This window comes from Belonocnema kinseyi, chromosome 9, assembly GCF_010883055.1.
Source record: "Belonocnema kinseyi isolate 2016_QV_RU_SX_M_011 chromosome 9, B_treatae_v1, whole genome shotgun sequence".
NCBI classification, from domain to species: domain Eukaryota; kingdom Metazoa; phylum Arthropoda; class Insecta; order Hymenoptera; family Cynipidae; genus Belonocnema; species Belonocnema kinseyi.
Window position 1 is genome coordinate 127,290,353 of NC_046665.1, and position 21,830 is coordinate 127,312,182.

Consider the following 21,830-nt stretch of genomic DNA (forward strand, 5'->3'; position numbering starts at 1 on the left):
AGGGTGATGGAATTTTTCTGAGGTCAGATTCGGATTCAGCGCAGCAAAATCCTTCGGGTATAGTAGGTCTGGTCTCTGGTTCTGAGAATTGTTGGCCTGTGTAATTTTCGATCAAAAAATACGATTTTGAATCAAAAAGTAGAATAGTTAAATTTGTGTTTTAAAAAATTAATATTTGACCAATAAAAAGAACTTTCAACAAAATATTTAATGCTCAACCATGATTAATTTTCTGCCAAAAAATAAAAATTTTCAACCAAATAGTTAAATTTTTATCTAAAAAAGATAAATTGTTAATTAAAATGCAATAGTTAAATTTTCCGTTAAAAGAAGTAATCTTCAGCTTCAAAAGACGAACTTTCAACAAAATATCAATTTTCAACCAAAGGATATGAATTTTGAACCAAAACAAATATTTTAATTGTTAATCACAAAGAGTTGAATTTAATCAAATAGTTGATCTGAGCCAAAACAGACAAATTTTTCACCAAATCTTTTTTATAAACTTTTTTAAGAAAACAAAAAGATCAAATTTATAGTGAGAGATCAATTTTCAAGCAAAAAGAAAAGAACTTTCAACCAAATAGTTGAATCTATAACTAAAAAAGTTAGATTTTCTACCAAAAATGGAATAATTAAATTTTCTGATAAAAAAGTTATTTTTCAAAAAAAAAAAACACTTTCAACAAAATAGTTACTTATCAGCTAAAGAAAGAAATTTTCGAAAAAATATACATTTTCAACCAAAGACGATGAATTCTGAACCAAAAACAGGTTTTGATTGTTAATAAAAAAGAGTGGAATTTAACCAAATCTTTAAAATAATATTTTTAACAAAAATATCAAATTTATACCAAGAGATCAATGTTTAGGCAAAAAAAAATTAACCCAAATAATTGAATTTTCAATTAAAAAAAGATGAATTTTCAACAAAATACAAATTTTCTACCAAAAAAAGATTAAATGTGAAACAATTTAAAAAAAAAATTTTTTAGCATTTTTAACAAAAAAAAAATAGATTGATACAAAACGAGATTAATTTAAAGAAACGAATTTTTAACAAAAGAGATCAGTTTTAATTGAAAAAGATAAAATTTTCTACCAAAAACTTTATAGTTAAATTTTCTGTTAAGAAAATTAATCTTAAAAAAAAACTTTTAATAAAATAGTTCGTTCTAAAAATAATTAAATTTCAACAAAATAGACATTTTTATTTCAAAAATATGAGTTCTTAACGAAAAATAAAATTTTAATTTTTTATCTGACAGAGTTTAATTCAATTAAATAGCTGAATATTCAAGAAAAATTGACTAATTTTAAATCAAACATTTTTAGCATTTTTAACCAAAAACTATGAAACTTAAACCAATAGAGATCAATTTTTAAATAAAAAGAACGAATTTCCGACACAAGAGCTGAGTTTTCGAACAAATGTGGAATACTTAATCTTTCAGTTAAACGAAATTATTCTGCAGTCAAAAAACTATCTTTAAAAAAAAAGTTTATTTTCAACCAGTGAAATGCATTTTAAAATAAAGTCATGAATTTTTAACGAAATAGTTCAATTTTCAAATAACTAGTAGAATTATAAAAACAGAAGATTTTACTAATTTTTAATTATACATTTTTATCATTTTTAACAAATAAAAATTTTAATTTACATCAAAAGAGATGAATTTGCAAACAATTGTCCAAAAAAAGGGTTAAATTGTATATCAAAGAGATTTTTCAGTCAAGAAAAAAAAAGATATAATTTAAACAAAGTATTTGAAATTTTAATCTTAAAGGGTGATTTTTAAAAATTACTTGAGTTTTCAACAAAAAAGTTAATAGTAAAAAACAATTTAACCGAAAATAGAATAGTTAAAATGTCAGTTAAAAGATTAATCTTTAACAAAAGAAATGAATTTTAAAGAAAATAAATAAATTTTCAAGAAAGGAGTTGAATTTTCAAAAAAAAATTTTAATTATTAATAGAAAAGAGTTGAATTCAACCAAATAAGACGAATTTACAACAAAATAGTTAAATCCTCAGCTAAGAGAGCCCGATAGTCAGCCAAACATCTTTAACAGCATTTTTAGCATTCTAAACCTAAAAAAATTAAAATTATACCAAAAGAGATGAATTTGCGAAAAACAAAAAATTTAAATTAGAGTTTAATTTTCAGCTAAGAAAAATTTTTTATGCAAGAAAAAAGAAAAAGTCAATAAAACAATTGAAATTTCAACACGAAAAGATGACTTAAGAAAAATGGTTGAATATTCAACCGAAATATGATTTTTCAACCAAAAATTTCGTTTGCAACAAATTAAGTTAATTTTTAACCAAATAGTTAAGTTATTAAAAAAAAAGAAAGATTAATTTCTACTAAATAAGAAGAATTTTCAACAAAGCACATTAATAAATAATAAAAAAATTAACTAACAACAAAATTTCAACTGTTTCCACAAAACAGTTGAAATCCAGCCAAAAAGGATGAATTTTTAACAAAATTGTTGAGTTTTAAACAAAAAATATTATTTAAAAAAATTAGAACGTAGTTAAATTTTCGTTCAAAAAGACTTTCCAATGAGATGAATTCAAGTTTGGCCGTAAAAGCTGAATTCTCAATGAAAAATATAATGTTAAACTTTAAAAAAAAAAAAAATGAATTTTCCATTCTTCTTTTAAAATATGAACTTTAGAAGCCAAATTATTCTAGAAAAAGATGTTAGGATTTTTGTGGCCTACCAGGTTTGCTCTTGCCTTTTTTTTTATTTTAAACCTTTTTATCTAGAAACTCTTTCAGAAAAAAAAGATGTTTTGCTTTCACAAAAAAAATGCTTATGGTTTAAAAGAAAATGTAAAAAATTAACTTTTTCTTAAAAAAAAAAAAAAAGAAATACGGACATAAGAAGGGATTAAAATAAATAAAATACACTCAAAAAATGTCGGACACAAGAATAAAAAATCTTTTTCTGCAATAATGTAGTTGCTAGGAATCATATTTCAAGAGAAAATTTAAAAGGTAAACGAATCCTTTTTTCTAAATGCTTTGAGCATGTCCCAAAGTACTTTTTTTAGAAAAAAATACAGTACGGAAGGTATAATTTATGCAAATAAAAATTAGAGATGGAAAGACCTTGAAGTGTTTAGAAACTTGAGCAAAATAATTTTCTTCCACCAGGTAAAAATCTTGATGAACTATCTGAGCGACGTGAACAAAATGGTGTCAAAAATTTACTACGACACAGGAATCCTGAACCAAATTGACGCCAAGCAAGTCCTAAAATCTCGAACCTTGGACTTGATGACCATCCTCGTGGACTCTATCAAAAATAATCACGAGGCAGAGACGCGATCGATCTGTTCTGAATTTGAAACCCTGAAAAGCAGAGCTCTAAATATTCCCAGGGATGCAAAATCTCTCTTCGAATTGAGCGAATACATGGCTCATGGAGCAAAAGATCTGGTTTCAGATCTGGAAAAAAGAGTGCAGAGGTCAATTAAAATCCTGAGTTCCCTACTCGAAATCACAATTCTCTCCCCCGATCATATCGAATCGAACAAACAAAGCATAAACTGGATCGAGTCAATCAAACCAATTTTCATCCAGAGCAACACTTTATCAGAAGCGATGAAGAGTGAGTCAGAGGACGAGCTCCAGCGACGAATAGCACTCCTAAATTCGAAAATTGACCAGCTCGTTCCTGAATTTGTCATTCTGGATGACATGGACGATGCAAAAAGAGTTCAAGAATACCTAGAGTACTTAAGAGCCCTCGCGAGAAAAGTCAATCTGATCGAGAAAGAGATTCACGAGATTAATTTCGAAGAGAGGCTTTTCAAATTCCCAGAGACGAGTTTTCCGAAAGACACGGAATTGAGAGAAGTGATTGAACCTTTTCATGCTCTGGTTCGATTGATTTGTGAGTGGCAGAGAAATCACGAGGTCTGGTTGAAAGGACCTTTTGAGTATTTGAATGCAGTCGTGATAGAAGAGAAGACAAACTACTTTCTTGAAGAAATTTCCGAGAGCAATAAGGTTTTCAAGACGAAGATCAAAATGGATTTGACTTCCAGTAAAGCTTTCAAATTTTCTGGAATCGTTGATGATCCGGACGCGATGCAACAACCAGCGCCTGTAAAATTGTGCTGGCAGGTTCTGCAAGATATCAGGAATTTTATGAATTTTGTTCCTCTTGCAACTTGTTTTTGCAACCCGGCTCTGAGGAAGAGACACTGGGATGAAATGTCTGCCGTTTCTGGACAGGAACTTTTCCCAAATGCTGGCACTACTCTCGAAAAAATTATAGGATTGGATTTGATGAGTCATATCGATATGTTCCAGGTAAGGAATAAATTGGTTTGAATAAACTTCAATTGAAAGGCTCAAAATTCCGATCATTTCAAGTAAAAATATTACTTTTTTAACAAAATAGATAAGTTTTTGAGCAAATAATTGAATCTCCAACCAAAAAGACGAATATTCAACAAAACTATTAGTAGTGGAAGCTTCTAATGTGTCCCCTAAGGGTTTACATTTTTCTTACACTTTCTCTATTCCTTTACACACCCTCCACAGACTTACTTGGTGGTGGAGGAAGGGGGACCTACAGTTTAAGGTGGGTTCCGAACCACCAAGAGCTGTAACAGACTTAAGTACTTAGAGAAAACCTTTTTCTCTAGAGGTACCGGTCCCACGACTCTCCGGAGATGAACAACTCCCTTGCTAGGCTAGTGTTCACCGCATGGGCCACCGAGACTCTTGCAGAGTGCGAGGCAGGAATCGAACCCGCAAGCCGAAGGAGTGGGTCCAAAGCCTACGCTTTAGTCCCCACGACCATCGCCCCACTAACAAAACTATTAATTTTGTACAAAAAAAATCAAAAACTAATAGTTTCATTTTTAACTAAAAGAGATTCATTTTCGATCAAAAATGGAATAGTCAAAATTTCTGTTAAAAAAAAATTAATTTCCACTAAAAAGAAAATAATTTTCAACAAAATAGTTACACTAAAAAGATTTTAATTTTAAATCTAAAACAGGTGAATTCGACCAAAAAAGATGAATTAATTCTCAACAAACTAGTTCGATTTATAAGCAAGAAAGATTTTTATTTAAGAAATTAATTTCCAATGAAAAAAATAATAATTTTCAATATAGTTAAATTTGGAACCGCAAATAAATAAATTTTCAACTAAAATTATAAATCTCCAACCGAAAAAGAAAATGCTTAACAGGGTAGTTAAACTTTAAGCAATGTAATTGAATTTTTAAGCAAAACAAAATTTGGTTTTAAATAAACAAAATTCAGCTCAAAAAAGAACATATTTAAACAAAATTATTGTTGAATCCTTAACCAATACAGATTAATTTTCAAACAAAAAGTTGAATTTTTAACTAAAGAAAGATGAATTTTTTAAAACCAAAAAATACAATAGTTTCGGCTGTTAAAAAAAATTGAAATCTTTGTTTTAATGAAATATCTACCTTTACATTTTTCTTTGAGTATTCATGTTTTTTTGTGCTAAAAATTAATATTTCATTGTTGAAAATTTAATTATTTCATTGAAAATTCAACAATTTTGTTAAAGAGCCATATTTTTGAATTGAAAATTAACCTACATTGTAGGAAATTTATATTTTTGGATTGAAAATTCCACAATTTGATTAAAAATTCTTTTTTGTTTGAAAATTCTGAATCTTTTGTTATGAACTAGTATTTTTTGTTTCAAAATTCATAAGCTATGGTATAAATTTAATCTGTACTTTGGTTAAAAACGCTAAAATTCTTTTTTTTAAACTTATAGTTGAAAATTATTCTGCTTCAGTTGAGGATCCAACTAGTTACGAAAAAGTCGTCTTTTTGGTTTGAAAATTCAACAATTTTGTTGGAACATTTTTCCCACCTGTAAAATCTTTTTTGATTAAAAATTCAACTGTTTTATAGACAATTCGTTTTTTTAAATTTAAAATTCTAGATTTGGTTTGGATTTTTTTTTGCTTTTTTAAATGTAAAATATTTTTGGCTGAAAATTCTTTCTTGGCAATACAATTTTTCTTGATTGAAAATTCATCTCTTATGCTGAAAATTCGTTTTTTTTTAAATTCAGCTGTTTAAAATAAATGAAATCTTTTTTTACATATGAACCATTACATTTTTCGTTGAGAATTCAGTTTTTTGGTTGTTAAAAATGATTATTACATTGTTGAGAATTTAATTATTTCATTGAAAATTCAACAATTTTGTTGAAAAGTTATATTTTTGGATTGAAAATTCCGCAATTGGGTTGAAAATTCTTTCTTGCTTGAAAATTATCAATCTTTTGTTAAAAACTTGTATTTTTTGTTAGAAAATTAATATGTTATGGTATAACTTTAATCCTTGTTCTGTTTAAAAACGATAAAAATTGTTTAAAAACTTTTAGTTGAAAAGTATTCTGTTTTAGTTGAGCAATCAACTATATACAGAAAATTCGTATTTTTTGGTTAAAATATCAACTATTACATTTTTCGTTGAGAATTCAGTTTTTTTTTGTTGCTAAAAATTATTATTACATTGTTGAAAATTTAATTATTTCACTTAAAATTCAACCATTTTGTTGAAGTTATATTTTTGGATTGAAAATTCCGCAACTCGGTCGAAAATTCCGCAATTAGGTTGAAAATTCTTTCTTGCTTGAAAATTATCAATCTTTTGTTAAAAACTTGTATTTTTTGTTAGAAAATTAATATGTTATGGTATAACTTAAATTCTTGTTCTGTTTAAAAACGCTAAAAATTGTTTAAAACCTTTTAGTAGAAAATTATTCTGTTTTAGTTGAGCAATCAACTATATACAGAAAATTTGTATTTTTTGGTTAAAATATCAACTATTACATTTTTCGTTGTGAATTCAGTTTTTTTGTTGCTAAAAATGATGATTACATTGTTGAAAATTTAATTATTTCATTGAAAATTCAATAATTTTGTTGAAAAGTTATATTTTTGGATTGAAAATTCCGCAACTCGGTTGAAAATTCCGCAATTAGGTTGAAAATTCTTTCTTGCTTGAAAATTATCAATTTTTTGTTAAAAACTCGTATTTTTGATTAGAAAATCTATATTTTATGGTATAACTTAAATTATTGTTGTGTTTAAAAACGCTAAAAATTGTTTAAAAACTTTTAGTAGAAAATTATTCTGTTTTAGTTGAGCAATCAACTATATACAGAAAATTCGTATTTTTTGGTTAAAATATCAACTATTACATTTTTTGTTGAGAATTTAAATCTTGCTTTGTTGAAAAATTTAATTATTTACTTGAAAATGTAAACATGTTGTTGAAAACAGCAATTTTATTTTTGAAAATTCGTCTTCCTTTGGTAGAAAATTAATCTTTTTGGTCAAATATTTATCTTTGTGGTTAAAATTTCTACTATTTGGCTGAAAATTCATCTATTAGGTTAGAAATTAGGCACGGCCGTAACACTGTTTAAATCTCAGTTTCAATTTCTGTGATTCTAGGTTATCAGCAAAGGCGCCAACAAGGAACTTGCCTTGCAAATTCAAGTCGAAAACATGTTCCAGGAATGGGAATCGATAAATTTCCAAATTTCCCCAATCGAGGAAATTTACTCCTTCATCGAATCAGAAAAAATAGAAGTTCTTCTCGCGGATCACTTGACAAAAATTCAAGACATCAGAGGTTCCTACTTCATCAAACCAGTGGAATTGAGAGTTTCCGAACTTCTCGAAGCCTTGACTCAAATCCAAATTTTCGGCCAACAATTTCTCTCTCTACAAGTTCAGACCAAGAAATTTCTACTCCTATTTGAAAATCCTAGAGCAGCAAACCAACTTCCCGAAGAAGAAATTTTATTTTCCTCGGTCAAAGAGATTCAAAGTCAAATTATAAAATCCATTTCTCTGAACCCAACATTTAAACAACTAACTAAAGATCCGAAAGTTAAATATTTAGAAGAAACTGTGTCAAAAATGAAAAAAGTCCAGGAAAGTGTCGAAATTTACGTAGATAAAAGAAGACTCGACTTTCCAAGATTCTTCTTTATTTCTGACGGTGAAATTCTAAAAATTCTCTTTGACAAAGACCCTTCCGTGTCGATTCTGAAATGTTTTCCCGGGGTGAGAAAATTTGGAATTAAGTCTCTCAAAATAAATTCGATAATTGGAGACTATGGTGAGAAAATTAGACTCTTAAATTCGGTAGCGACTCAGCAAATTGATGAAAACTGGTTGGTCAAAGTCGAGGAGACAATACGAAAAACCTTGAGGGAAGAGATACTCGAAACATATTTAAATTTTGATTTCGACTCTTTCGATGGAGATATTACAAATCCTGGGATTGTTATTTTTTCTTCCTGGCAACTCTACTGGACAAAACAGATTCAAAATTCTCTCTTGGACATCGAAAAACTAAAATGTTTTCAAACCAAACAGGACGAATTAATATCCAAAGAATTGGAACAATTAAAATCAGTCACTTCCAGATTAAAACGAAAAATAATCTCGGCCCTGCTCACCCTCCAGATTTATCAAAAAGACATCACTAAAGTAATAATTGCCAAAAATATAGGGGAAACAGACTTTGAGTGGAAAGCCCAGCTTCGCTATTACTTGTCAGATAAAAATATAGAGGTAAATTTGATGAACGCTTCAATAAACTATGGTTACGAGTACAATAATTCACTTTTTATTGCAAATACTCCTTTGACTGAGAGATGTTATCGAACTTTAATGGAGGCTTATCAACACAATTATTTTGGAAAAATTGTCGGTCCTTCGGGTTCTGGTAAAACAGAAACAGTGAGAAGTTTGGCAAAAGCTTTCGCTCTTCTTTTCCACGCCTACAATGGAAATGACAAGTTAAATTTCAATTTTGTGGACAAAATTCTCAAAGGTTTTGTGTCCTCCGGAGCATGGATTTGTTTCAAAAATTTCGACAGGATCGAAGAAGGAGTACTGTCTCTAATTTCCCAAAGAATCTCCTCAATTTCCGAGTCAAGATTAACCGGGGTTGTAGATTTTGATGGAACATTAATCAATTTAAATAAATCTGGTTTTATTTCCATCACGATAAATCCAGAACTGTACTCTCCAACGAGACGCTATTTACCAGAGACGATAAAATTTCCATTTAGAACCATCACAGTTCTCTCACCAGACACAAATCGCATTTGCGAAATCGAATTATTCGCGGCCGGATTCGAAAAGGCGGAAAGTCTCGCCCTAAAAATAAAAACAGTTTATAAACTTGCGGAAGAGATGCTTACAAAATTCGATTTTGGATTACGAAGCGTAAAAAACGTTTTGAAAACGGCAATTTGCCTCAAGGAAAAATTTCCAGTAGATGAGAATATTTTGATGCTTCGGGCTTTGGTTGATGTGAATTTGTCGAAATTAGATGAATCTCAAATTCCTACTTTCAGGGGAATTTTAGATGACACTTTTCCCGGAGTTTATTTACCTAGTCCAGATTATAAAACATTTCTAGAGGCTCTTGAAGAAGTGTGCAAAAACAATTGTTTGGAGGGATACGACGGTTTTAAATTGAAAATTATACAGACTTTTGAGATGATTCACATCCGAGATGGAATTATAATTATTGGAGAAGCACTCGCTGGAAAATCAACGATTTTAAAAACTTTGGCGGAGGTTTTAGAATTGTTGGATGATAAAATAATGTTGGAAACAGTAAATCCGGGAGCAGTGACGACTGATCAACTTTACGGACATTTCGATGAAGAATCCAGAGAGTGGAGGGACGGTATTTTTGTCAACATTTTAAAAAGCAAAAGCCCTTCGAAAAAGTGGGTCATTTTCGACGGACCAATCAACACCTGGGTTGAAAATTTGGATCCCTTTCTCGACGACAGTAAAAAACTAATTCTAAACACCCATGAAAACATATCCAAACCACAAGAGCTGAAAATTTTTATCGAAACTCTGAATCTTGACGAGGCTTCGCCTCTAACTATTTCCCGTTCAGGAATAATAAATATTGAATCTCAAGACTGGAGAAACTACATAAAACCCCTGATTAAAAATTTAAACCAGAGTCTCGAAATCCAAAAGCTGATATATTCCCTCTTCGATTGGACAATAGAACCTTCCTTAGAATTTATTTACAAAAATTGTAAAATGATAATCGGAGTGACGAAAATTCATTTGGTAATTGCAACCTTCAATTTATTTACCATTTTGCTAGAAGAATTGAAAGAGAAGGGGAAGCCAGAACACTTTATGGCTTGGATCGAAGCGATTTTTGTCATTTCTACCTCTTGGGCTTTGACTGGAACTTTGGATTTCGAATCTCTCAAGTTATTTAATTCATTCTATCTGTTGTTGTGGAGTAAAAATCGACCAGACTCTTTGAAGCAAATTGAAATGTCCCTTCCAAGTGAGGGTTTGATGAGAGATTATATTTATGTTTTTAAGGGAAATGGAACCTGGAAACTCGTAGATCTTCACAAAGCTGATCTCGTCGAAAACCCAGGATTTAGGGAAATATTTATTCCCACAGTTGAATCTATCAACTATACAAGAATTCTCCAACAGCACATTAATCACAAAAAACCTTTTATTCTCTGCAGTACTGACTCCAGTGGAAAAACTTCTCTTCTCCAGGACTTATTTTCTAAATTTGAGAATTTTTCAACAAACTGTTTTCATTTTCCTTCGAGAATCACTGCAGACAAATCTCAAAGGATTTTTTTGTCCAAGTTGAAGAAAATAAAATCTGGATACGGTCCTCACAAAGATTTTTCGCTAAACTTTGTCGATGACTTCAACTCTGAGAATTCCGATCTCTTGGAGTTGATGCGACAGTATTTTGATTATGGATTTTGGTACGATTCGGACAAGTCAAAACAAATTTTTATCAAAGACATGATGTTCGTGGCTGCGATGAGTAAACCAAATTCCAAAATGTGTCAACGATTTTTGAGACATTTCAGTATTTACGTGATGCACGAGTACTCGAGGGAAAATATCTTGAGAATATTTTCGAATTTGTTAGTTTTGAATTTGAAAAAAAATTCCTTTGCAATGGACGTAGGGCCAAGTTTGAATGGAATTGTAAATGCGACGACTGAATTTTATTTCTGGATAAAAGAAACTCTGAGACCAATTCCAGGAAAGTGGGAGTATATTTTTAATTTGAGGGACATTTCGAGAGTGATAAGAGGTTGCAGCATTATTCAGAAAGAGTCAGTCGAGAAAATTACATTCACTCGTCTCTGGGTTCACGAAACTTTCCGAGTATTTGGAGACAGAATTAACAACAAAGAGGACCAAGAATGCTTTTTCAGAAAATTGAGAGAATGCTGCAAGTTGCACTTTAAGGATTCATTCGAGTCAGTTTTTGATCACCTTCCCAAATTCGAGGAAGAATTAACCCAAGAGAGTTTCAAGTTCCTGCTTTTTGGAAATGTCGACAATTTGAGAAAATATGAAGAAAACTCGATGGATTTTCTTCAGAATAAAGTGAGTTCCTACATCAAGGAGTACAATATCAAAAATCAAATCAAACTCGAGTTGGCGATTCCCAATTTTATTTTGGAACATTTGATTCGAATTTGTAGAGTTATGGCGATACCTGGAGAACATTTATTGATGATTTGCCCGAGTGGTTTTGGAAGAAGAACTTTGATCAGACTCGCTGCTTTCATCGAGAAGCAAAATTTGTTCGAGCCTGCCTTGGACATTTATTACGACTTAAAATCTTGGAGAGAAGATTTAAAGAGAATTCTAAAAAGCTGTGAAGATTATTCGATTGTGGCAACAGATCGAGAGTTTGGGAGTGAAGAATTTTTGGAGGATGTGACAAGTTTGGTGAAAAGTACTCAACTTCCAGAATTTTCTTCGGAAGATGAGAGAGAAATTGTACAAAAGGTGAGACTGAGAGCGCAGGAGGGGAACAGAAACTCAGAGTTGAGCATTTCCCAAATCATGGAATATTTCCTAAAAGAGTGTAAGAAGAGGCTCCACTTTTTTATTTGCATTTCGCCTCTCAATTTCTCACCAAAATATCTTTCACTGATAAAATCCTCGACCCTGAATTACCTCTCCTCCTGGCCGAAGGAAACTTTCGAACAAGTGGGTCTCTTTTTTTTGAAGAAGGAGCTGATTGTCCGACCCTCGATATTTTTTTACGAGCATATGGAAAACGTGGAAAAATCGCCCTCGATTTATATCCGTTTTCTAAAACTCTACAGAAAAACGGTTTTAAAAAAGGAGAAAGAACTGAAAAATTCTAGAGGCAAGTATATTTCTGGGCTAGAGAAACTGAAGCTAGCCTCGAACCAGGTTGATGAGATGAAAAAGGCTCTGGAGATCCTGAAACCTCAGCTTGAATCTTCAGCGTCACAAACTCGGGCGACAATGAAAGAAATCGAGAATGAAAATCTCCTGGTAGAAAAAGCGACAATTACTGTCAAAGAGGAGGAAGTGATTGCGAATCAGAAGGCAGAAATTGCTGGAAAACTCCGAACGGAGTGCGAAACTGACTTGGCGGTTGCGATTCCAATTTTGGAAGATGCGGTTTCAGCTCTGAATACTCTAAAACCGACAGACATAACTTTAGTCAAGGCAATGAAAAATCCCCCAGACACGATAAAATTAGTTATGGCCGCTGTCTGTGTAATGTTGGACGTTCCCTCGGAAAAAATCCTTGATCCCGCGACTGGAAAGAAAAGTTCCGACTTCTGGGGTCCAAGCAAAAGGGTCCTCGGCGACATGAATTTCCTCCAGAATTTGAAAGACTACGACAAGGACAACATTTCTCCGTCCATCATGGAGGTGATAAAGAGCAACTACATGGAGGAGAAAACTTTTCTTCCCCAGATTGTCGCGAAAGCATCGAGCGCTGCCGAAGGTCTCTGCAAATGGGTTCGAGCGATGGTTTCTTACGATGAAGTGGCCAAAGCTGTGGCACCCAAGAAGGAAAAACTCGCCTTGGCTCAGAGAGAGTGTGACGAGGCTGAGAGTTATCTGACAGAAAAGAGGCAAACTCTGGCGGATTTGAACGAGAAACTCGCAGTTTTGAAAAACAGTCTCGAGACTGTTTTGGCGAAGAAGATGATTTTGGAAAAGGAGGTTTCGGACTGCAGGGACAGACTGAAAAAAGCTGAGAGTTTACTGACTAGTTTGGGCGGAGAAAAAAATAGATGGATAGGATGTACCAACAATTTGCAGGAATCGATAGACTGTCTGACTGGAGACATCCTTCTGGCCTGCGGACTAATTATTTATCTCCCTTTCTACAATCTGGAGAAGAGAAATTCGATTTTAAAATCCTTTCAGGATTTTCTCAAGAGTCAGACGATTCCCTGTAGTGATTTCAATTTTGTAAAAATTCTGGGGAAAGAGAACGAGTATCAGGATCCATTTTTTCTTCAAAATGAGGCAATTATCCGAAATTCGGACAAGTGGTGTTTGTTTATTGATCCGCACAATCAGGCAAAGGAGTGCATTCAAATTTTCGAGAAGAATCTCAAGATTATAAAGGCAAATGATGAAGATTTCATTGACGTTCTCAAAGAATCTGTAAATTTAGGAAGAGCGCTTCTAGTTGAGAATTTTGAAAATCTCGCAGCTTTTCTCGAACCAGTTTTTTTGCAAGAAACTTACGGAGAAGATCAAATTTACTTAGACATCCAGGGAGAGAAAATTGTCTGTTCTCCAAATTTTAGATTCTATCTCTCAACGAGAGTCAAGAATCCAAAATTCTCGGTTGATACTTTCAACAGAGTTACTGTTATCAATTTCAATATTTCCAAAGAGGCCTTGACCGAAAAACTTTTAGACACAGTAATTGCAAAAGAAAATTACCAGCAGCAGGATAAGTACGAAAAATTGTTGACTCAATTGTCCTCTGACAAAGTCTTATTGAATCACGAGGAGGAAAAAGTTTTAGAAATTCTTTCTTCCTCTGATTTGAACATCCTCGAGGACAGAGCAGCCATGAAGATTCTCGACTCTTCGAAGAATTTGTCAGTCGAGATTTTAAAAAGGGAGAGAGGATCTTTGGAAATTAAAGAAAAACTTGACTCGTTTCGTGAGCAGTACAGAGAGTTTGCGAAATATTCTGCTGGACTCTTTTCCACGATCGAGAGCCTCTCAAATTTAAATCGAATTTACCATTTCTCGCTTTCCTGGTTTTTTCAAATTTATACCAAGGCAGCTGAGAGCTCAAGAAGAAGCGTTCTTTTGGAAAAAAGACTGGACTACCTCAAAATTGGTTTCACGAGGAAACTCAACACCAGTGTCAGAAATTGTCTTCTGGAAAAGGACAAATTGCTCTACTCTTTTTTGCTCTGCATTAAAATTTTGAAAGATGACGGGAAAATTGGCCAAAGTGAGATAGAACTGTTTAAAAATTTCAAAAAGAAAATTCCGGTCAAGTGGGAGCCAGAAAAATTCAGAGAAGAAATATCCAAAATAGATGAAAGTTTGGGAGAAAATTTCTGGAAAAATTTGAATAACTGGAAACTTTACTTTGAAAATCCGAAAAAATCGATTTGCGAAGACTTTCCAGCATTTCAAAAATTAATGATCACGAAAATAATTCGACCCGATCAGATCCGGATTTCAATTTCCAATTTCGTTGAAACCGTACTCGGCAATTTGGAGTTCAGTGACAAAACTCGATTTATTTCTACGGCTTTCGAAGAATCAAATTGTCTAACGCCCTTAATTTTCATTCTCCCAAGTCACGTGACTCTTCTTCCAATTCTTTCAAAATTTGCAAGAATTAAGCGACAGAAATTACTCTCGCTTTCGATGAGCGAGTGTCAAAACGAAAAAGCAGAATTGTTGATAAGAGAAGCTCAAAGAGATGAAAAGTGGGTCTTTTTAGAAAATTGTCACCTCGCCCCTTCCTGGATGTCAAAATTGGAAAAAATTATTGACAATTTGAGTGCCGAGAATACAAGTCTGGAATCTAGATTGTGGTTATCGACATTTCCCTCTGACAAGTTTCCTCTGAGTGTTTTGCAAACTGGAATTAAAATTCCCTGCGACTCTCCTCTTGGATTAAAGTCAAATTTATTGTGGCTCTATAATTCAGAAATGAATGAAAAGTTCTTTGATTGTCCCGGAACAGATGAAACATTTTTCAAATTACTGTACGGGTTGAGTTTTTTTGATGCGCTTGTGAAGGAAAGAAGAAATTATGGCCATCGTGGTTGGACCTTAAATTACGAATTTGAGTCCGACTTTTCCTTGAGTGCAATTCAACTTCAGGATCTTGTAAATAAAAATAGGGAAATGCCATTCGAGGAATTTTTTTATTTGATTCAAGAATGTAGTTACGGAAGCAAAATTGTAAATGAGGTTGACAAAAAACGCCTGGGAGTTTTTATAGAGGACTTTTGCAGTATAAAAATCGTTCAGGATCCTCTTCATTCGTTTTTTGACGCGCCTGATTTTTTGATTCCGAACAGATGTAATTACAGTAATTGTGTTGAACAGATTTTAAAAATTAAAGAAGATTCTGATCCGGAAATTTTTGGTCTTGACGAAAATTGTGAAATAATTAAAAATCTGAAGGAGGTTGACACTTTTTTTTATTCGTTAAATTGTGTGAATGGATTCAAATTCGAAAATCAACCAGAGGAGGAAAAAGTGAGGGCAGTAATTTCTGAAATTCGAAATAAATTTGGAAGGATTTTTGACTTGGAAGAGATAAAAAAAAATCGAGTTCGTTGCGAATTGAACGAGGTTTTGTTTCAAGAAATCGGGGTTTATAATTCCATTTTAATATTTATTGAAACTTTTTTCTGCAGTATTGAAAATGCTTATGATGGATTTTCTTTCTGGAATTCCGATTTAAACAATTTATCTAAAAATCTGGTCTGCAATCTCGTGCCTGATTCGTGGAAAATTAGATTTAATATCACAGAATGTTCAATTTCGAGTTTTATTGAAAGTTTGGGGAAGAGGATGAATTTTCTTGAGAATTGGATTCAAAAGGGGCATTCCAAAATGTATTGTCTAGGGGCTTTAAATTCTAGCAAATCGCTTTTTACTGCAATTCGTTTAAAATTTGCGAGACGTCAAAATCTTTCTATCAATGAAATTAATTTTTATTTTGAAATAACGCAGAGTTTCGAATTATCAGAAGAGAGTTCTGACATTTTTCAAATATACGGATTACTTTTGAATGGAGGAGAGTGGGACCTTGAGAAAAAAGTGTTGATAAATAGTGTGACAAAAATTTTTTGGCACGAAATGCCAGTTATTTGCTTAAGAGTTAAGACTGGAAATGTTAATTATTTTGAAAATGGTTATGAATGTCCGCTATTTAATGTACCTTTTCAGAATTGTTTTCAAAATTTTATGGCGGGGGAGGATAATTTAATTTTGTGTATATTTTTGCGGACGGAGAGAAATTGTAAATATTGGACGAAAAGGGGAACTGCTTTGTACTGTAAAAAGGAGTAAATAAAAAAATTCTAATTAATTATTGCAAATATTATACATGTTCTACGTTAGTGAATTTGCTGAAAATTATTTTTTTTTTTAATTTTAACATTAAGTCATAAAGTTTTAAAGAAAATTTCAAATTTCTGAAAATTGTAAGGTATTTTTTTTCCACAGGAAATTAGCATTTTGAAAGAAAATCCATGAACAAATTCCCAATTGTATTAATTTTTATCATCCGAATTAAAATTTAAATTGAAGTAAGGGATACTGACTTATTTATCATATATTGTATTATTGTATAAGTTTACATTCCACTTTGAGGTTATGTTTCAACATTTAAGTTCGTTTTTACGACTTTTATACCATTTTTGTAACACAAAACTAAAGTTTTATGTAACAGTAAAGTATATATAATGAGTAAAAACCTTTTTCTTCGTATTTTACTAGAAAATAATACAATAAAACGATTAAAACGAACCTGCGTTATAAGCTTAATATAATTCCTAAACTTTTCTCGTAGACTGTTATATCAATAAAAGAAAAACTTCATCACTGTATTTAATTTCGATACCCTAAAATAATATTTTGAAAAGTTAATAATAATACAATTTATGTATTTATAATTTCCAAGCACTATGTACTTCCTTTAGCAAGGTTCGAAATTTCACAAGTCTGGCACATTGCGCAGACGTTGCCCGCGCGCTTTTTTTAAATATGTTAAATATAAAATCAATTGTATACAACGCCTAATAATGCGTTTATAGTAATAAGAATAATAAAAATCATTTAAAATTATTACTTTTGAAAACAAAAGTTTTCCGTTCTTGAATTTAAAATCGATTGCTTACTTTTTTAATTAGTAAAATTAAATGATTACATATTTTGTCATTCTTTTTCAAATTGTATTTTGCAATGAAAGGATTAGTATGATAAATTTTAATATGATCCTTCATTATAACTAGTTGATTTTCTATATAATAATTTTAAATAAGCTTTTGATCAAGAGCCAATAGATATTATAGGTCAAATGAGAAAAATCCAATATGACTGCACGCTGAGGACCAGACAATAATACCAAAGATATCTTTGATAATACTAATTGCATGGGACAAATCTTTATTTTTTTATTACTTCCTAAAAGAGTTTTTTTACGACAAACAAAATAGATCAATTTTCATTCGAGGAGAATAATTTTCTAAAAAAAAAAATGAATTTTGAACAACATAGTTTAATTTTCAACTAAAAAGGAAAAAATGCCGGGTAATAAAACAACAAATTTTTAATAAATTTGTCAATTTTTCATCTATGGAATGAATTTTCAACTAAAAAAAAATTTTCCCCAAAAATTTAAAAGTTAAATTTCAGATGAAAAATGCATTTCTACAAAATTATTCAATTTTCAACGAACGAAATGAATGTTCAACTAAAAAAATTAATTTGTTACCAAAAATGGAAGTTAAATTTCAGTTAGAAAGAAAATTATTTTTTTTTACCCATACAAACTGGAATTTTCAAAAAAAATAGTTAAATTTACAACTAAATTAATAAACCCACAAAAAATAATATTCTACTAAGAACGATGAATTTTTAATCAAAATAATATATTCAACCACAAACTTGTATTTTCAACTAAAAAAGAAAAATTTTCAACTAAAAATGAAATGGTTCAATTTGCAGTATAAAAATAATTTGGAAACGAAAAGAAAACGAGGTTTCAACAAAATATAGTCAAACCTGGATTTAATGTCAATTTTGGGACTGAGCGGAACAGTAAATCTTCTTTCTTTTCTCATTCTTGTTTCTTTCTTTTGTGGCACTTCAGGGAGCACCGCACATCCGCCCGCAGCGCCTCTCACCCAAACGTACCCCACCGCGCAGCGACAATTCTCGGAAACATTAAATCCAGGAACACTATATTAAGGTTTGACTTATTTGAACTTAACTCCGCAAATGGATTTTTAACCATAAAGATGAATTTCAAAACCAATGATTTTCTACCAAAAAGAAGAATTTTCAACTAAAATAATATTATTTTGCTGAAAAGAAATTAATGTTAAACAAAATTGTTCAATTTTTAACCAAAATTTCAAAAAAGTGCGCCAGTTACAGTCAATGATCATGCTGATGCGACACATGCGCATTGAAATTGGGGAGCCAAATTAAGTATTTTATTTCGAGACGTCACCTGACAAGATGTCTGCATGTCAAGGGCCAAGAAAAAACGCAATTGCAGTGGACAAAACTACATTTATTTAATAAACTTGGGAAAAATGATTTTTCCCGATAACTGTATTCGATATTAGGTTTTCTTTTTTTAAAGCTATTCAACTAAATAATAAAATCATTACAAACAAAAATTATCGATTTTATTATTTAATTGAATAGCTTTTCAAAAATAAAACAGAATATCCAAATACATTTATGTTGAAAAATTATACTTCTTCAAGTAATTAAACAAATAGAGTTTCGTCCAATGCAATTACTCTTATTGTTTGACCCCTGCGTGCAGACATTTTGGATCTGGCCATCAGATAAGGACGGGACCGACGGACCGCAGATAGCAAGCTGGAGATGGCGACACCTACACCATTTTTGATTTCTTCTGCTTTGTGACGTCAGCTGATCACCCCCACCCCCGAAAACATGAGAACAATTTAGAACGAACAAAACAGTACACCCTAAAACCACGCGTTTCGCGTTCGGCCAAAATGATTTGTTATTATCTCGCGAGTATTCTCTAACTTTACATTTTATCAATTACAAATCAAGTTAAACAGTGCACAATTGACATTTTCTCGGGAGAAAAATAAAAATAAAACAAGTGAAAAGCAAACGTATAGTGTCAAGACCTTTTTTGTGAAGTGAAAATTGCGTACGATTGTGAGGATTGTGAGGATTGTGAGGATTGTGAGTGCAGTTTCCGGAGTTTGTGGATTATCGAGAAACAAAAAGTGCACGTCAAAAGAGACATGGAGACAAGGAAAAGCAAGCCAAAGGAAAAGAGGAGGTAAGGAGAGAACAAAATGAGAATTTTTTCTTAGGCTGTACTCTAGTGTTAAGGAATAACTTAATATTTTCGAGGCTGGTGTTTTTCCATTGTGTTTTTTCTCTCTCTAGTGATACGCTTTCGACATGAGAATTGATTGGAGTGGGTGGTTGCTGTTCTTTATTTTTTGATTAGAGGGGGCGCTTTCCGTTTAATATTATATTCCTAGACTAGAACGCCGACACTTCTATCTATCCTTCTCTTTCCCCTCTCACTGTGACGCAATAGATTAAAATCATTGAATTTCTGTCGAAACTTAGGTGATTTTGCTTATATTAAACTTAACTTTCTCTTCTTTTTTCTTTCGTGATGGCTCTAATTGCCCATTTTTTTTGTCAGTTTCAGCGACATACGTCAGCCTTTGTGACACTTATTTCAAGTTTAATTTGAAGTCTCGCGAATTCTAATTGTGTTGAGAGGCTGGTTCATGACAATTTGCACGTTTCAATTTTAGATGTTTTTTTCTTTAGTAAAAAGAACCCGCATTTAATAAAAAAAGTCTGAGGTTTAGTAAGTAAGGAGAAACGAAAATTTCTTGAACATCAGAGCTGACGAATATGACAAATATGACAAATATTTCATTCATCAGGTATAATGACATGTTTCTGAGTAATCAGAATTGGTGCAGCTATTTGTTTAATGATCACAGGCTGCACAGTATTTCGTCTGTTACCCTCCTTCCCTCCTTTTATCTCGTTTTTCCATTTGAATTAAATTAATGGAATCGAAAAAGAATATCCTTCTATTTCTAGTTGAGAATTTATCTTTTTTGGCTTACAAATTTTATTATTATTTCTTTTAAAATTTAATTATTTTCTGGAAAATTGAACAATTTTGTTAAAAACTAAACTCTTCTTGAAAGTTGAACTTTTTTTTAAGTGATCTTTTTCGTTGGTAACTGTTTTGTGGAAAATTCGTCTTTTTTGTTCGCACTGTCTATGGTTTCTAGAGAATTTTCCGTAACTCTCACCCATTTTCCAGCAGGTTCAGGGCTAAGGCTACGAAAACATCCGTTATTATTATTATTACACCATTAAGCTATTTCCCTTTCGGGGTAAGCGTGACTCACTCGGCAGGGGAAAGGAGTAGTGTGTGGATGGGATAGATATTTTTCAGATTGATCCAGAATTCTCGTGCTATTTATGTAAATAACACGTTCGTTCCGCAACACTGCTCCGACCCAGGTTGCTGATCAATCTCTCTAGCAATCACCCCAAGCGAAGAACCTCACGAAGCCGTTATGTAAGGTTCCCCACTTGGGTCCACTAGTGGCCAAAGTCTTTTGTTTCAGGCGACATTCACTCTACTGACACTCCTTTTATTAACTATTTGCCGCCATACTTTCCTGTCCTGGCATACTTCTCTAGCTTCTTTTATGTCCATGCATTTTTTCATGCAGGCTCTCGTGTTTCTGTGACTTCTTATGTCTCTTCTAACTAGGGTCTCATTCACACATTCTAACCATTCTTTCCGCGGTCTACCTCTGGGCACGCTGCCATTTACCTTACCTTGATACACTTGTTTCGTTAGTCGTTCATTTGGCATTCTCTCAACATGTCCGAACCATCTTAAACGATTTCTTTCCCATGTGTCTACTAGCGTCTCTTCTGCGCCACATTCTTTTATAATTGTCTCGTTACATACTTTGTTCATCAGGGTTTTCCCATATATTATACGCATGAATCTCATGTCAATTGCGTTCATTTTACTCTTATCTTTTTCTTGATAAGTCCATGTCTCGTTACCGTATAGTACTGTCGGTACAAATATGGAATTACGTATGGCCATTTTAGCTTTATTTGATTTATTTTTACTTCTGATAAGGGGACCTGCTCTACCAATAACTTTCTTACCTTCGTTTATGCGTCTATCGATTTCCTCATCTATCTTCCCGTCCCTAGTAAATCAGCTACCAAGGTATACGAACTTATGAACTTGTTCAATTCTCTCATCATTTCATAAAATATTGCATAGCGTTTTCTCACTCTTTCCTTCGAACACCATAGTTTTTGTTTTATTTGCGTTAATTTTGAGTCCCATGCTCTTCATGCTTGCATCTAGTTTATTCAGCATTCTTTGTAGGTCTTCGATAGACTCTGCCGTAACAACCTTATCATCTGCGAACGCTAACCCTCGTACCCTTACTGTTTCGAGATCCACACCCTCTTCGTCGAAGAGAGCCATTATTACTCACTTGTCCATGAATAATATAAATAACCATGAAGACATAACGCATCCTTGTCTAACTCCTTGAATAATATAGAAACAGTCACACAATTTCCCATTCACTCTTACACTCGCTTTGCTACCTGTGTATATTGTTTTTATAGCTTGTAGGATCCATCCATTGACTCCATACTCTTTCAGAATTTCCCA

General features: G+C 32.2%; 3 protein-coding genes across 5 annotated transcripts in view; 2 read left to right on the plus strand and 1 right to left on the minus strand.

Moving 5' to 3' along the window:
• The window catches only part of LOC117180740 (dynein heavy chain 12, axonemal-like), an 18,074-nt gene extending 1,648 nt beyond the window's left edge, over positions 1-16,426 (plus strand). The window contains exons 2-4 of the mRNA XM_033373230.1: positions 3,168-4,331; positions 7,490-15,428; positions 15,981-16,426. Of these exons, the coding sequence (XP_033229121.1) occupies positions 3,168-4,331; positions 7,490-15,428; positions 15,981-16,426 (9,549 nt within the window). The remainder of the gene's footprint in view (positions 1-3,167; positions 4,332-7,489; positions 15,429-15,980) is intronic.
• The window catches only part of LOC117179632 (spliceosome-associated protein CWC27 homolog), a 36,882-nt gene extending 19,864 nt beyond the window's left edge, over positions 1-17,018 (minus strand). The window contains exon 1 of the mRNA XM_033371634.1: positions 16,887-17,018. The gene's annotated coding sequence lies outside the window, so the exon portion shown is untranslated. The remainder of the gene's footprint in view (positions 1-16,886) is intronic.
• Positions 17,019-19,063: 2,045 nt separating this feature from the next.
• The window catches only part of LOC117180308 (protein similar), a 122,894-nt gene continuing 120,127 nt past the window's right edge, over positions 19,064-21,830 (plus strand). For all 3 annotated transcript variants that reach the window (XM_033372735.1, XM_033372737.1, XM_033372739.1), the window contains exon 1: positions 19,064-19,415. In XM_033372735.1, coding sequence (XP_033228626.1) covers positions 19,378-19,415 — 38 coding nt within the window. In that variant the 5' untranslated portion in view covers positions 19,064-19,377. The remainder of the gene's footprint in view (positions 19,416-21,830) is intronic.